General features: G+C 45.2%; 2 protein-coding genes across 3 annotated transcripts in view; one reads left to right on the top strand and one right to left on the bottom strand.

Moving 5' to 3' along the window:
- The window catches only part of PIGX (phosphatidylinositol glycan anchor biosynthesis class X), a 27,791-nt gene extending 20,281 nt beyond the window's left edge, over nt 1-7,510 (bottom strand). The window contains exons 1-4 of the mRNA XM_049775620.1: nt 7,460-7,510; nt 5,890-6,152; nt 5,465-5,805; nt 2,742-2,805 (exon numbers count right to left, since the gene is read on the bottom strand). Coding sequence (XP_049631577.1) covers nt 2,742-2,805; nt 5,465-5,805; nt 5,890-6,152; nt 7,460-7,510 — 719 coding nt within the window. The remainder of the gene's footprint in view (nt 1-2,741; nt 2,806-5,464; nt 5,806-5,889; nt 6,153-7,459) is intronic.
- On the top strand, nt 5,967-15,455 carry CEP19 (centrosomal protein 19). 2 transcript variants are annotated; one of them, XM_049776018.1, is made up of 3 exons: nt 5,967-6,158; nt 12,282-12,476; nt 15,094-15,455. In XM_049776018.1, exons 2-3 carry the CDS (start codon nt 12,341-12,343, stop codon nt 15,453-15,455), a joined length of 498 nt encoding a protein of 165 aa, XP_049631975.1. In that variant the 5' UTR covers nt 5,967-6,158; nt 12,282-12,340. The 2 variants fall into 2 exon arrangements, with proteins under 2 accessions (XP_049631975.1, XP_049631976.1); XM_049776019.1 differs by having other exon boundaries at nt 12,279-12,476.

Below are 15,455 nucleotides of genomic sequence, written 5' to 3'. Positions count from 1 at the left end.
GCATGGAGGTAAGGCGTTTGCCTTTCATGCAGGAGGTCATCCGTTTGAACCCTGGTGTCCCATATGATCCCCTGCCAGGAGCAATTTCTGAGCCTTGAGCCAGGAATAACTCCTGAGCACTGCCGGGTGTGACCCAAACACACACACACACACACACAGATAAAGAGTTCCAGGGGAGCCGGGAGCTGCTGGGTGTGACCCAAACACACACACACACACACACACACACACACACACACACACACACACACCTTGAGCCAGGAATAACTCCTGAGCACTGCCGGGTGTGACCCAAACACACACACACACACACAGATAAAGAGTTCCAGGGGAGCCGGGAGCTGCTGGGTGTGACCCAAACACACACACACACACACACACACACACACACACACACACACACACACACACACACAGATAAAGAAGCACTTGCCTTGCATGCATGAAGGCTGGGTTCGATCACCAGCACAGAAAGGAAAAAAAAAAGACAAGAAAAGTAAGTAAAAGGCATACAGATTTTCTTCATTTGCAAATTCAAGTTCAAATACACAGAATACCCTAAGGAACTGATTACGCATACACACATAAGCATTGAATAGTGATTTCAGCAAACTGTGTATGAAGAGACAAAAAAAAATCAATTATTTCTATTAATAGTAACAAACAACTAGAAACAAAAACTTTAAAATAATTCTCTTCATCTCAAAACCATGATATTTAGAGAATAAATTTAACAAAATATGTGCAAGATTTATATATAACCTGAGACTGACAAAGCCTAAATAAATGAAGGTGACATATAGTATTTATGCAGGAGGACACTTCTAAATGTTAACATATTGATTCACTACAAATTGACATAGATTTTCAACAAAAGCTGTTATCAAACTGTGAAAACTAAACTTACTATTGTGTATATAGATTCTGGCAACACACAGGTATACACACATAGCAAATAATAAGCAGTTGTTGTTTTTCTCCTCTCTGGCTATTTTATACCATTATTTCAAACTGTGAACTGTTAGATTACACCTTATTTTACTTTTGTATCCTTCTACTTACAACTTGGTTTTACCCTAAAACAGAGATTGTCTTACATCTTAACAGGGATGGGACTGACTCAGAATAGCCTGAGTTATCTGTCCTTACTCCCCAACCTGGGGCTGGTCTCTGTACTCAAAAAAGAAAACAAAGCAAACAAACAAAAAAACCTGTTCTGGCAGGCAACTTGCTCTCCATGAGAGAGAGAATATTGCCAGATTACACATCCTCAGCCTGGTTTGGATTATTTTGTGCAGTGACTGCATTAGACTCCTTCACCTGGGGTTAAAGATACAGCACGTGGGATGATTTTTACATTGAAACACAAGTAAAAAATCTGCCAGTGATAAGCTTTAAAAAAAAAAAATGACGTTGGCAGAGAGAGAGCACAGTGGGCGTTTGCCTTGCAAACAGCAGACCCAGGACCTAGAGCAGATAGCCAGGAGTAACCCCTGAGCACCACTGGATGTGGCCCAAAAACCAAAAAAAAAACAAAAACAAAAACAAAAGACATTCAATTTACCTTGTTTTCAACTATTGGGGTTTTATGCTTTAGCTTATAAAGCTTTTTTTTTTTTATTTTTTATTTATTTATTTTTTTGGTTTTTGGGCCACACCCGGCAGTGCTCAGGGGTTACTCCTAGCTGTCTGCTCAGAAATAGCTCCTGGCAGGCATGGGGGACCATATGGGACACTGGGATTCGAACCAACCACCTTTGGTCCTGGATCGGCTCCTTGCAAGGCAAACACCGCTGTGCTATATCTCCCGGCCCTTATAAAGCTTTTTGATATAAAAATATCAACAAGGGGGCCGGAGAGATAGCATGGAGATAAGGCATTTTGCCTTGCAATCAGAAGGTCGGTGGTTCGAATCCCGGCATCCCATATGGTCCATTGAGCCTGCCAGGAGTGATTTCTGAGCATAGAGCCAGGAGTAACCCCTGAGCGTTGCCGGGTGTGACCCCCCCCCAAAAAAAATCCAAAAAATATCAACAGGTGGGGCTGCAGTGGTGACGCAAGAGGTAGGCATTTGCCTTGTGAGCATTAGCCTACGACAGATCGTGGTTCAATTTCCCTGGCATCCCATATGGTCCCCCAAGCCAGGAGTGATTTCACCAGGTGTGGTCCAAAAACCAATATATATATCAACAGGTGTAAAATAAATTCTTACACGCTGTGAAATCACCCCACATGTGTATTTCCACCCCCAGGTGGATGGTTCTGATACAGGTAAGCTAGTGGCAAAGGAATAATAAACCAAACCAACCAGAAGAGAGTCATGGAGTCAATTTGCGTCTCTCCTCAAGGTACCTCTGCCTGAGCAAAAGCCAGACTACTCTTTCTATATTCTCGGTACCAGTTCAACTGGGTGAGGGAGGGTGGAGTAAGATCCAGGTGGACTTTTACATACCAAAGAGCTAGGTGAAAGAAAAGAGGAAATTGGGGGAACTTGTTTAAAAGTTGGGTTTTGGGCCCGGAGAGATAGCACAGCGGTGTTTGCCTTGCAAGGAGCCGATCCAGGACCTAAGGTGGTTGGTTCAAATCCCGTTGTCCCATATGGTCCCCCATGCCTGCCAGGAGCTATTTCTGAGCAGACAGCCAGGAGTAACCCCTGAGCAATGCTGGGTGTGGCCCAAAAACCAAAAAAAAAAAAAAAAAAAAAAAAAAGTTGGGTGTCATCTTACTAATAGGCAACTTACCTATGAAAACCATCTTTCAAAACTTCTTGCCTCACAGTAATTTCAGAACAAGTGGCCTCTATGCCTGTAAAAACCAAAAGATTTATTCCTTTCAATAAAATAAGCACTCAATGAAAGTCAAGGAAATAACTAAGTAATGAAATGATCAAATAGATTTTACTTGCCTGCAAAATCTAACAAACCTAAAAATAAAATAAAAACTTTAGGGGCCGGAGAGATAGCATGGAGGTAGGTAGAGCATTTGCCTTGCATGCAGAAGGATGGTGGTTCAAATCCCGGCATCCCATATGATCCCCCGAGCCTGCCAGGGGCGATTTCTGAGCGTAGAGCCAGGAGTAACCCCTGAGTGCTGCCAGGTGTGGCCCAAGATCAAAAAAAAAAAAAGAAAAAAAAAACTTTAAACACATGCAATTTGAGCTGTAAATGTAGCACTACTATAGTATGATAGTTAAGAACACTGGCTTTAATTGGACAAATAGTTAAGGCATTTGTTTAAACCCAGTTCAGTCTCTTAGAAGAAAGCCAGGAATATTCTTAGCATTACTGGATGCACACCTCTGCTTCCTCCATCCAAAACAAACAAAAAAATCAAAGCAGAAAAAGGAAAATTGACTTCGGAGTTAAATTGCAGTTTCCAATCTCACACTGCATATATAAAACCCTGCAGTCAAGACCCAGCATAAAGCAACATAGGCTACTTTTTCTTTTTGGGCCACACCAGCCTGGCTCTGCACTCAAGAATCACTCCTGGCAGGCTTAGGATCATGATCATGAGATGTCAGAGATTGAAACCAGATCAGCTGTGCGCAAGGCAAGTGCCTCAACTGTGCACCCCAGGGTTAATTTATAAAGAGAAACTGACTCTAAGTCATATAACTAAGCAAGTGACTATTAAAAAAGCAAAATTTCTTTGGGGCTAGAGAGGTAGCCCAGTAATAGGGCATTTGCCTTGCACGCAGCCAATCCAGGATGAACGGTGGTTTGAATCCCAGCATCCCATATGGTCCCCCATGGCTGCCAGGAGCAGCCATTTCTGAGAGCAGAACCACTGGCTGTGATGCAAAAACCGAAAAAAAAAATCTTATTTTATTTGACAGTCAAAAATCTAAGATACCTCCTCTTATAGCTTTTTAAAATATTTTTATTTGCTTTGAAGAATATCCCAAATTATCTTAGGAATCTCTTACACAAATCCAAATGCTTCCTCATATTTAATTTTAATGGGATGAAGGAGAGTAGAGTAAGGGCTTATAACTACCTACTACTATGAATTAGCCAAAAAAAAAAAAATCAAACCAAGTTCAATTCTATTGAAATATAGACCAGAAAGCGTAAGGCAAAAGTACCAATTTCAAAATTGGATGCATCTAATGCCATTTTCAAGATTTTTTCATAAGCTAATGAGACAGCTGCAAATGCTGCATGCAGGAGCTGAAGGTCTGATGGCTGTGTCAAGTTCTCAAGCACCTCTTCTTAAAATGAGCCCAGGGCACGGAACTGTAAAACCATTAGCACTTCCAAGAGGCCCAAAACCAAACACACCCGGTATTGTGGCCTAAACTGGCTCTGGAAACTGATCTTTTAATTACAACATGTCCAAAGTTGAAAACTTTTTTTGACTTGGTGTCACACCCGGTGAAACTCAGGGATTACTCCAGGCGGTGCTCAGGGGTCCAAATGGGATGTGGCTATCAAATCTGGGTTTGCCTCGAGCAAAAGTAGAGGGAGGTAGGCGCCCTATCCATTATACAATTACACCAGTCCCTGGAACATTATTTTAAAGAGATCACCAAACCATTTTTCTTAATAATGAAGTTTGCTTTATGAAGGATTTTATAATCCTTTCTTAAAATAAATTAGGAAATTTTATGTACTATCTCGCAAAAGAGTTGCACTGCTTTGATAAAATACAACTACTCCAGGCGCCAGAGACTAGGCAGTGTGGTAGGGCATTTTGCCTTGCATGCGGCTAACCCAAGTTCGCTGGGGATCCCGAATGGTCCTCAAGCTTACCAGGAATAATTCTTGAGTGCAGTCAGGGGTAAACCCTGAGCACTGCCCGCTATGGCCTCAATTGTTTTTTTTTAATACAACCCTAATATTCTCTCATTGCAGATAAACTCACCTGCTTGCACTGACCTCCCTTGCCCTACCAAAGGGAATGGCTGGATTCACAGCACTTAGCACCCCACGCTGGCTACAAAGAATCAAAGCAGTGACCCCTAGCTCAAACCACGACGGTGTCGGTAACACAGAACCAATCTCTCTCTATTCGGAACCAGCAGACTCGAACCTCCGTAGCCCAGAGGATGGCATGCACCGAGGTGGTGGGAGTTGGGGACCCTCAATACCCTGAAACTCAGCTTCCCAAAGCAGTCAGGGGAAGCCAAGGGGCACGGGCTCGGCTCTTGCTTTTGCAAGTCCACACTTCGCCCTGCGGTTCTGGGCAGGTCCAGGAGCAGGGCGACGAACGAACGACTAGAGGGATCCCAAGCAGGCCGGGATCCTACCCCGGGCTTCCAGAGCCAACTTTGGGGTCCTCCTGGCTGTGGTTTCTGCGGCCGGGCCTGACCCGGCCATGCTCGGGGCTTCCTCCTGGCTCTGCTACGCTCAGGGGTCACTCCCGGGGGGCGCGGGGGCCCGCTTGGGGTTCCGAATCACCAACCCGGGTCTGACGGGCTCCAGGCCAGCGCTCGCAGAGCTGTCACGGGCCTCGGCAGTACCTGCGTCGGTCGGGGACGGGGTGGACGCCCAGGCCGGGGGCGAGGGAAGCCCCGAGGCCGCCCACAGGAGCAGCCAGGCTGCCGCCTGGAAAGTGACCGCACCGGCAGCCAGGTCGCCGGCGGGCGGCGCCCAAGGAGAGCGCCGGGATCGAAGCACGAAGGAGGCGCCGCGCCGGCTCTCGCCACCACGCTGCTCAGGACTTGGAGACCCAGGCCGCGGACTAGCAGCGGCGTGCAAATTCCTGGGCCACGCCTCTCCAGGGCGCACGCGCGAAGGAATGACGTCGCGGGAAAGCCGCCGGATCCGACCTCTGATTGGCTCCTCACCACTAGGGGCGGGGCTAGACAGGAGCAGCGCATGCGTCTTGACGGCAAGCTGGGCGGTTGCTGCGGCAACGGCTGGGCTAAGCCCCGCCCCCTGCTACGGAAGCTGGGACGTCTCGAGCCGCTCAATGCGCGCACGATTGCGCCGGTGGGGCTCAAGCACTGCGGGCAAGTTTTGACAGCTGGAGACGTCTTGCGACGGTTGGTCCCCGCTCTGCGGCGGGTCGCTGGCTGGCTTTGTCTTCCTGCGGGCTCCAGCTCCGCCCCGCTCAAGGTTCAGCCCCGCTTGTGCTCCACAGCCTAGGCTAGGGAAATGACCGTTTGGATCTCGGCCTCCCGAGGATAAGGTCTCCTTCGTACTTCTCTGAAGGTGAGACCGTCGGCCTTGCGTGAGTGGATCGTGTGGGGCTGGAGAGATGGCATGGAGGTAAGGCGTTTTGCCTTGCACGCAGAAGGACGGTGGTTCGAATCCCGGCATCCCATTGGGTCCCCCGAGCCTGCCAGGAGCGATTTCTGAGCATAGAGCCAGGAGTAACCCCTGAGTGCTGCTGGGTATGACCCAAAAACCTAAATAAATGCATTAAAATAAAAGTGGGAGAGTGCAATTAGGGCAGAGAAGGAACCACCATGACAATGATAGTTGTAAATGATGTCTCTGGACAAGGATTGGGTGCTTGGGGGCCGGAGAGATAGCATGAAGGTAGGGCGTTTGCCTTGCATGCAGAAGGATGGTGGTTCGAATCCCGGCATCCCATATAGTTCCCCGAGCCTACCAGGAGCGATTTCTGAGCGTAGAGCCAGGAGTAACCCCTGAGAACTGCCGGGTGTGACCCAAAAAAACAAAAACAAATAAAAAAAGACTGTGCCTGACCCCTAGGAGAGAAAAGCGTTGAAGTCTTGGAAGATTGAGGTAAACGTGGTGTCTGTCTTGATGCATTGAATCTGCAAGGTCTAGGGTGCCTCGAGGATGATCCAAGCAGAGCCGAGGACGTCCCAAAGAAGAAAGCCTCCGGCTTAGCTACCGGCTAAGATAGAAAATAGTGCCAAAACCTGCTGTTGAAAAGGATGGAGAGAGGGGCTGGAGTGATAGCACAGTGGGTACGGTGCTTCCCTTGCACGAAGCTGACAGAGAGAGAAGAGAGGAGGAAGGAGAAGAAAGAGAAAGAAAAGGAATGAGAGAGAAAAGAAAGGAGAAAGAAAGAAGGAAGGAAGGAAGATAGATGGATAAAAGGAAGGAAGGAAGGAAGGAAGGAAGGAAGGAAGGAAGGAAGGAAGGAAGGAAGGAAGGAAGAAAAGATATAGAGAAATCATGAAGCATTATATGGAAGAAATCTAAGCCAGATGCCTAGGGAAAGGGGCAGAGAAATCGCAGGCTTATTTAACACTTTAAACAGAATAAAATATTAAAATACAAAGAAGCCTTTTCTCATCATGTGTTGATGATGTCATGACAAAGAGAAGTGGGGTTCGGGGTGATGTGCACACTCATCTAGCTTGCTGGATGGAGTTTGTGCTGCTTAAATTGCACACACATGCAGAGGGTCGAGGCACAGTTTGGGTTTTGCTTCTCTCTGGCCATTGCTCTTCCTGGTCATAGTGTTCACACATCTTTTTGTCTGTTTGTTTGTTTGTGCCAGGCGGTGCTCAGGCTCTTATCTCAGATATCCCTACTGTCAGACTTGGGGGTCCATAGGGGATGCCGGAGATCGAATCTAGGTCCATCCCGGATGGGCCGGGTGCAAGGCAAATGACCTACCACTGTACTACTGCTCTAGGCCAACACACATCTTTTTAATTGTAATTGAAGGGCGGGGCAGGTCGCATCCTTTTATGCATTACTTATACATGGCCCCACTGTGGCCAGAAATTGCTTGCAGTCCTGGTGATGTGGAGCACAGCTTGCCAGAATGGAGCACTGCACATGTGGGCACTAGGGATTTGAACTTGTGGCTACACATCTGCAAGGCAGGAGCCCTAAACCCTAGTTTAGAAATCACTCCTGTCAGATGCTGGAGTTTTGGCAAGGCAAACACCTGTGCTACTGCTCCAGTCTCTATTTTTCTTTTAAATTTAAATAAGAAATTTTCTGGGGCCAGAGAGATAGCGTGGAGTCAGGGTGTTTGCCTTGCATGCAGAAGGTCGGTGGTTCGAATCCAGGCATCCCATATGATGGCCCGAGCCTGCCAGGAGCGATTTCTGAGCAGAGTCAGGAGTACTCCTGAGCGCTGCCGGGTGTCACCCAAAAACAAAACAAAAAAATTTTTTCTATTTTATATTGATTAGTGCATCACAAAATTGTCCATGATCTCAGTCATCATTTTTTGTGGATCTTGCTGTTCCCCTCAGTGATCTAATGGCCAGTTCTTTGTTTCAACCTTCACTTTTTTTTTTTTTTTTTTTGGTTTTTGGGCCACACCCAGTGTTGCTCAGGAGTTACTCCTGGCTGTCTGCTCAGAAATAGCTCTTGGCAGGCACGGGGGACCATATGGGACACCAGGATTTGAACCAACCACCTTTGGTCCTGGATCGGCTGCTTGCAAGGCAAACGCCACTGTGCTATCTCTCCGGGCCCTCAACCTTCACATTTATGGACTTAGTTTCTACTTCTTTCTCAGTGGGTTCTGAATACATTTGAGATTCAGAGTACCAGAATGCAAAGCATGAGTTTCCTTTAACTGAGGAAACACATACACACATATGTATATGCATATATATATATATTTTTTTTTTGGTGTTTTGGGCCACACCCAGTGATGCTCAGGGGTTACTCCTGGCTTGGGGAACCATATGGGACACAGGGATCAAACCTCAGTCCATCCTAGACTAGCGCCGGCAAGGCAGATGCCTTACCGCTCTACACCACTGCTCTGGTCTCAAATGTCCTAAATCTTGACTGACTTTTTCAGAACAGTTAAATGCTTTTCTAAGTTCACCATCTATAGTAAATGCCACAGCCAAAATGATAGCCTGTTACTCACTAGTAAAGAAGACAGAATTCTGGTTTTCTGTTCTTGACCATATTATTTATTATCTGTGTGACCTTAGCAAGTTTTTTTATCTCATTATTTTTAGTTTGTTTGTTTTCTAATTTTTTGGGGCCACACCCGGCTGCGCTCAGGGGTTACTCCTGGCTCTGCCCTCAGAAATCGCTCCTGGCAGGCACAGGGAACCATATGGGATGCCAGGATTCAAATCACTGTTGGTCCTGACTTGGCCACTTGCAAGGCAAACACCCTACTGCTATGCTATCTCTCCGGCCCCTCGTTATTTATTAATAGGAATGGTTTCCTGCCCTCTTGGCTTCAAAAAAATTTGTTTGTTTTTTGGGGCCACACCCAGCAGCATTCAGGGGTTAGTCCTGGCTTTGTATTCAGAAATCACTCCTGGTGGCAGAGGAATGGGGGGAGATGGGATGCTAGGGGGTTGAACCCGGGTCTGCCTCCGATCCCAACTTCAAAAAGCATTTTGCAAAAATAATCCTTGAAAGGTATAAAACCAAATACCTTGCCCTTCTTTTCAATCTCTGTCCTATTTCAACATAGGGATTCATTTGAATAATCACTGTTTGTGAATCATTATCAGTCACTTAGTAAATCTGCTATAATTTGGGGCAGTATTTTGTCTGACTCCTTATTTTATGCATTTTATGTCTCTTACCTTTGTTTTGTTTGTTTATTTAATTTATTTAAGGAAAATGTATCACATAGTTGACCGTAATACATTTGTTTCCAGATAAGTGAAAGTTAAGTTATTAAGAAAAGACTAGAAAAATAAAGAAAAGAAAATGTAAAATAAAGAAGTACAGTGACAAGTTAACTTTTGAAAATTATTGTATCTCAGTGAAATCATTAAGATGTTGGCAGAAGGTTTAGTAAGCTCTTATATTACACAGGAATTGGGGGTGGGGGCACACCTGGTGATACTCAAGGGTTACTCCTGGCTATGTGCTCAGAAATTGCCCCTGGCTTGGGGGACCATATGGGATGTCAGGGGATTGAACCACAGGGGATCAAACCACAGTCCTCCTAGGTTAGCCGCCTGCAAGGCAAATGCCTTAACGCCTGTGCCACTGCTCCAGCCCCTACACAGGAATTTTTAAAAGTGGAAATTCTGGACTGGAGAGACTGCTCAATGGTCTGAGTATATGCTTTGCATACAGGAGGCCCAGGTTCCATCCTGTCACCACATAGCACCAATGGGACTAACCCCCAGGAACAGAGCTCAGGGTAAATAGCTCTCAAGCACCTCTGACTGTGGCCCCAAAGCAAAAGAGACAAAAACAGAAATTCAGGGCCAGAGAAATAGTATTTTCACTTTAAATTGTTTGACATTTGCACGTATTCTGAGAGTATCTTATACACATCTAGATGGCCTATTTTTTTTATTTTGAAACTTTATTTAAACATCATGGTTTAATAAGTTATTCATAACAGTTGTTTCAGGCTTTCAGTGTTCTAACAGTTATCCCACCACCACAATGACCTTTCCTCTATCATTGTCCCCAGCTCACCCTCCCCTCCAAGACTGCTCCCTTAACAGGCAGGAAACAATTTATTTCATATTGCTTGTTACAACACAATGAGTAATGGAGTTATCAAAAAAAATACTTTAGTGAAAGAAAATTGGTTAAAGTTGTTCTATATACCATATGGTTTCAGGTCTGATATCAAGGTCTCTAATCCGTTTGGAGTTGGCCCTTGTTTTTTTTTCTGTTTGTTTGTTTGCTTGTTTGTTTTGTTTTGTTTTTGGGTCTCACCCGGCAGCGCTCAGGTCTTACTCCTGGCTCTACTCCCAGAAATCGCTCCTGGCAGGCTCAGGAACCATATGGGATACCAGGATTCAAACCACGGTCCTTCAGCGTCTAAGGCAAATGCTTTACCACTGTGCTATCTCTCCGGTCCTTGGAGTTGCCCTTGTGCATGGTGTTAGATGGAGGTCTGAGTTTGCAAGTGACTGACCAGTTGTCCCAATACCACTTGTTGAAGAGGCTTTTCTTGCGTTATTTTGCATTTCTTGCTCCTTTGTCAAAAATTAGGTAATTGGGCCCAGAGAGATAGCACAGCAGCGTTTGCCTTGCAAGCAGCTGATCCAGGACCAAAGGTGGTTGGTTCAAATCCTGGTGTCCCATATGGTCCCTCGTGCCTGCCAGGAGCTATTTCTGAGCAGACAGCCCTGAGTGCTGCCGGGTGGCCCAAAACCCCCCAAAAAATTAGGTGATTGTATGTCTAGGGAACATTCTCTGAGTATTCAAGCCTATTCCACTGATCTGAGGGTCTGTCTTTATTCCAATACCATGCTATTTTAATGACTATTGCTTTGTAATACAATTTAAAGTTGGGGAAAGTGATGCCTCTCATATTCTTTTTCCTAAGGGTTGCTCTAGCTATTCGTGCGTGTTTATTGTTCCAAATGAATTTTAGGAGTGTTTGATCCACTTTTTTATGCACCCGCATTGATCCCCACCTGTCCTTCCCCTTTCACTGCGGGGCCTCATCTGTATTCCTGTATTCCTGCCCTTTTCACTCTTCTTTCCCACCACAGTATGTTCACAAAGACAGTATTACACATAAATGAAGGATTCCTCCAAAGGAATTGAATAAAACGATCTTAATGGGGGAAAAAATTAGATCTCTAGTCTGTAAACTCTCAGAGCATGTAAAGGGATTATATCTTGCATTAACACATGCAACTAAACTAATATGCATAGGATGCCTACTATGTTCTAGGATTGTAGTATAATATTGTGGTAAATTATGAATTCCCTGTCCTCATAAGTAGGGAAGGTAAAAGATTAAGTGATTACAAACTATGTCATGAGCAAAACCATTGGGAAAATACAAAGGAGGCAAATCTGGTCTGGTGAGCTTAGGAGATATTATTTAAGTTTCAAAGATTTGGTACTTGGCATAGAGAATGCTTGTACATACTCAAATGATTGGTAAATTTAAAATATCCTGTAGGTTAATTCTTGGGCAGACTCATTGAAGCATATTTAATTTTTGGATAAAAATACAATAGAGGGGCTGGAGGGAAATGGTAGGGGTTAAGGCACTTGATTGACATGTGACCAATCTCAGTTTGATCTCCAGCCTCATACATGGTTTCCCCCAAGCATTGTTGGAAACAACCCTGAAGCAGAAAGCTAGGAGTAGCCTCTGAGCTCACTGGGTGTGGTCCCTAATACTAAACGTTATTCATTAATTTTATAAAGAATACAGAGCCCTAAGAGGTCTAACCTGAATTGCATTTCCTGGCTCATGTTTGAACAAATCTACCACCACCACCACCCCACAGGAACCAGGGATCCAACAGACTGAAATTTAAGGTAGCTCTTAAGACACTGAGCTTGATAGGCTGAACATGCACCTCTAGAACTGAATTAAAGCCTGACAGGCTAAGCATGCACCTCTAGAACTAAAATAAAGCCAGATGTGCTGGCAAGCAGGAGCAGGAGTGTGGTTATCTAACTCTTCATTTTTCCTCCCTTAAGCAGGAAGTCATTATGTGACTAACACATTTTCATCAGATTTCCTCTGATTTACCCTGACTTGTATGAGAATGATGTGCACTGCCAAAAAATGTGGAATTCGATTCCAACCTCCAGCTATTATCTTAATCTACGAGAATGAAATCAAGGGGAAAAGTCGCCAGCGGATCATGCCAGTCCGTAATTTTTCCAAGTTTTCAGGTACCTCGTGTTTTATGTAATTTAAATATTCTTTTTTGGGGGGTGCTCAGGGGTTACTCCTGGCTGTCTGCTCAGAAATAACTCCTGGCAGGCACAGGGGACCATATGGGATGCCGGAATTGGAACCAACCACCTTTGGTCCTGAATCGGCTGCTTGCAAGGCAAATGCCACTGCTGTGCTATCTCTCTACCTGAAGTATTGTCTATGTATGTGAAGTCACTAAACCATTTAGTGAGAACAATTAGAGAAGGCCAGACCAATAGCATAATGGGTAGGGGACTTGCCTTGCATGAGGCTGACCTGGATTCAATCTAATATAGTCCCCCAAGCTGCCAGGAGTGAACCCTGAGTGCAGAGCCAGATACGCCCTGAGCATCTCTGGGTCTAGCCCCAAAGCAAAAACACAAAGAACAGTTTGAGAGTTTGAGTCTCTATTAGTATCATGGCCTCTGAGTTAGATCTCAGTCCAGATCTCACTTCTATCAGATTACTGTGTGACCTAGTAAACGAATTCCTCACCTTAAGCTTTAAATTCCTCTATAAAAGGAAATTGATAATCTCACCCTTTAGAATGAGAGTGGATTCAATGAGATGTCACTGTTCAATAGTATTAACTGCCTCTCTCCCCCTGCAAGTGTGTGTTTTATTTATAGTTCGTGTGTGTGTGTGTGTGTGTGTGTGTGGTTACCCCTGCAAGTGTGTGTTTTATTTATAGTGTGTGTGTGTGTGTGTGTGTGTGTGTGTGTGTGTGTGTGTGTGTGTGCTCCATGCTATCTCTCCACTCCCATTATTTATAGTCTTTTTTTTTTTTTTTTTTTTTTTTTTGTGTGTGTGGTTTTTGGGTCACACCCGGCAGTGCTCAGGGGTTACTCCTGGCTCCATGCTCAGAAATTGCTCCTGGCAGGCACGGGGGACCATATGGGACGCCGGGATTCAAACCGATGACCTTCTGCATGAAAGGCAAACGCTTTACCTCCATGCTATCTCTCCGGCCCCATATTTTTATAGTCTTGATAGTTTCCTAGAACCAGTACTAATATATCTCAAGCTGTTTACCACTTTTTTTCCCCTCAGATAATTTCCCTAGTACTGTGTTGAACATCTCTGATACAGTGTAAAGTAACCCTTCCCCCCTACTTCCTGTTTCCCTAACCTCTTCTTCTGAGATGTTAATCCCACCTGGATTATCAGACCCCCACACACCTGGGATGGGGTGGGCTGTTTTAAATAAAGAAGAAAAAAGTTTGGCTGAGGGGAAGAGAAGAGAGAAGGAGAAGAAGCAACAAAAAGCAGATAGAGAGGGGCAGCAGAAAACTTAGCAGAGGGGCCGGAGAGATAGCATGGAGGTAAGGCGTTTGCCTTTCATGCAGAAGGTCATCGGTTTGAATCTCGGTGTCCCATATGGTCCCCCGTGCCTGCCAGGAGCAATTTCTGAGCATGGAGCCATGAGTAACCCCTGAGCACTGCCGGGTGTGACCCAAAAACCACACACACACACACACACACACACACACACACACAAAACTTAGCAGAGAAGCACATATGAGGAAAAGCATATGGCAGAGAAAGGCCATGGAATAAAAGCAAGCTGACTCCAATGAAACTTTAACTGACTGCTTGTGAATTATTTCTCCACCATTACCCTGCTTCATCAGACCCGCCAGCCTGAGGGATTAGAAGCACCCTGCCAGGGGAGGACTCATCCAACATGTGGGCTTTATACTTTACATATATAATTTTGTTTGTTTGTTTGTTTGTTTGTTTGGTTGGTTGGTTGGTTGGTTGGTTGGTTTTGAGGCCACACCAGTGACACTCAGGGGTTACTCCTGGCTATTTGCTCAGAAATCTCTCCTGGCTTGGGGGACCGTATGGGATGCCAGGGGGATCAAATTACGGTCTGACCTAGGTTAGAGCACGCAAGGCAAATGCCCTACCACTTGTGACACCACTGTGGCCCCTATACTTTATATTTTTAATCTACAGTACAGGGATTTATGCACAGGGCTTGGGTCCCTGTGCACCACTAGATGTGGCTTCTGTCATTGCTGGTAGTATATATATATTTTGGATTTTGGATCACACCTGGCAGCAATCAGGGATTACTCCTGGCTCTACGCTCAGTAATCACCCCTGGCAGGCAGGGGGACCATATGGGATGCCGGGATTCGAACCACCAACCTTCTGCATGCAAGGCAAATGCCTTACCTCCATGCTATCTGTCCGGCCCCATGTTTCATATTTCAAAGTGTTAAGGAAATTCAGAATACATCCCTCTTTTATTTCTTTTCTTTCTTGCTTTTTTTTGGGGGGGTGAGGGGGTCACACCCGGCAGTGCTCAGGGATTACTTCTGGCTCTACGCTCAGAAATCACTCCTGGCAAGTTTGGGGGACCATATGGGATGCTGGGAATTGAACCACCTCTTTCTGCATGCTAGCCAAACACCCTACCTCCATGCTATCTCTCTGGTTCAGAATACAGTCCTCTTGTCCAAAATCTCTCTGTAAGCAATAGTTCTGTAAGAGAAACCCAACAGAACCACTTAGCTGTTTGCCTTTGAGTAGCATGTGCTGTATCAATACTTTGTATGGGTAACATAGTTTTGCTTTTTCTCCTAGATTGCAGCAGAGCTGCTGAACAATTGAAAAATAATCCACGACACAAGAGTTACCTGGAACAAGTATCTTTAAGGCAACTAGGAAAATTATTCAGTGTTTTACGAGGTTACTTATGGGGGCAAAGTTTGGAAGAAACGATCCAGCAAATTCAAGAGGAAACAATCATTGACCCCGAGGAAGACATGAACAAACTTGATGATAAGGAACTTGCCAAACGGAAGAGTATCATGGATGAACTTTTTGAGAAAAATCAGAAGAAGAAAGATGATCCAAACTTTGTTTATGACATTGAGGTTGAGTTCCCACAAGATGAACAGTTGCAGTCCTGTGGCTGGGACACAGAGTCAGCAGATGAGTCCTGA

Source organism: Suncus etruscus, chromosome 6, assembly GCF_024139225.1.
Source record: "Suncus etruscus isolate mSunEtr1 chromosome 6, mSunEtr1.pri.cur, whole genome shotgun sequence".
Taxonomy (NCBI): Eukaryota; Metazoa; Chordata; class Mammalia; order Eulipotyphla; family Soricidae; genus Suncus; species Suncus etruscus.
This window is presented reverse-complemented; position numbering and strand designations above follow the sequence as displayed.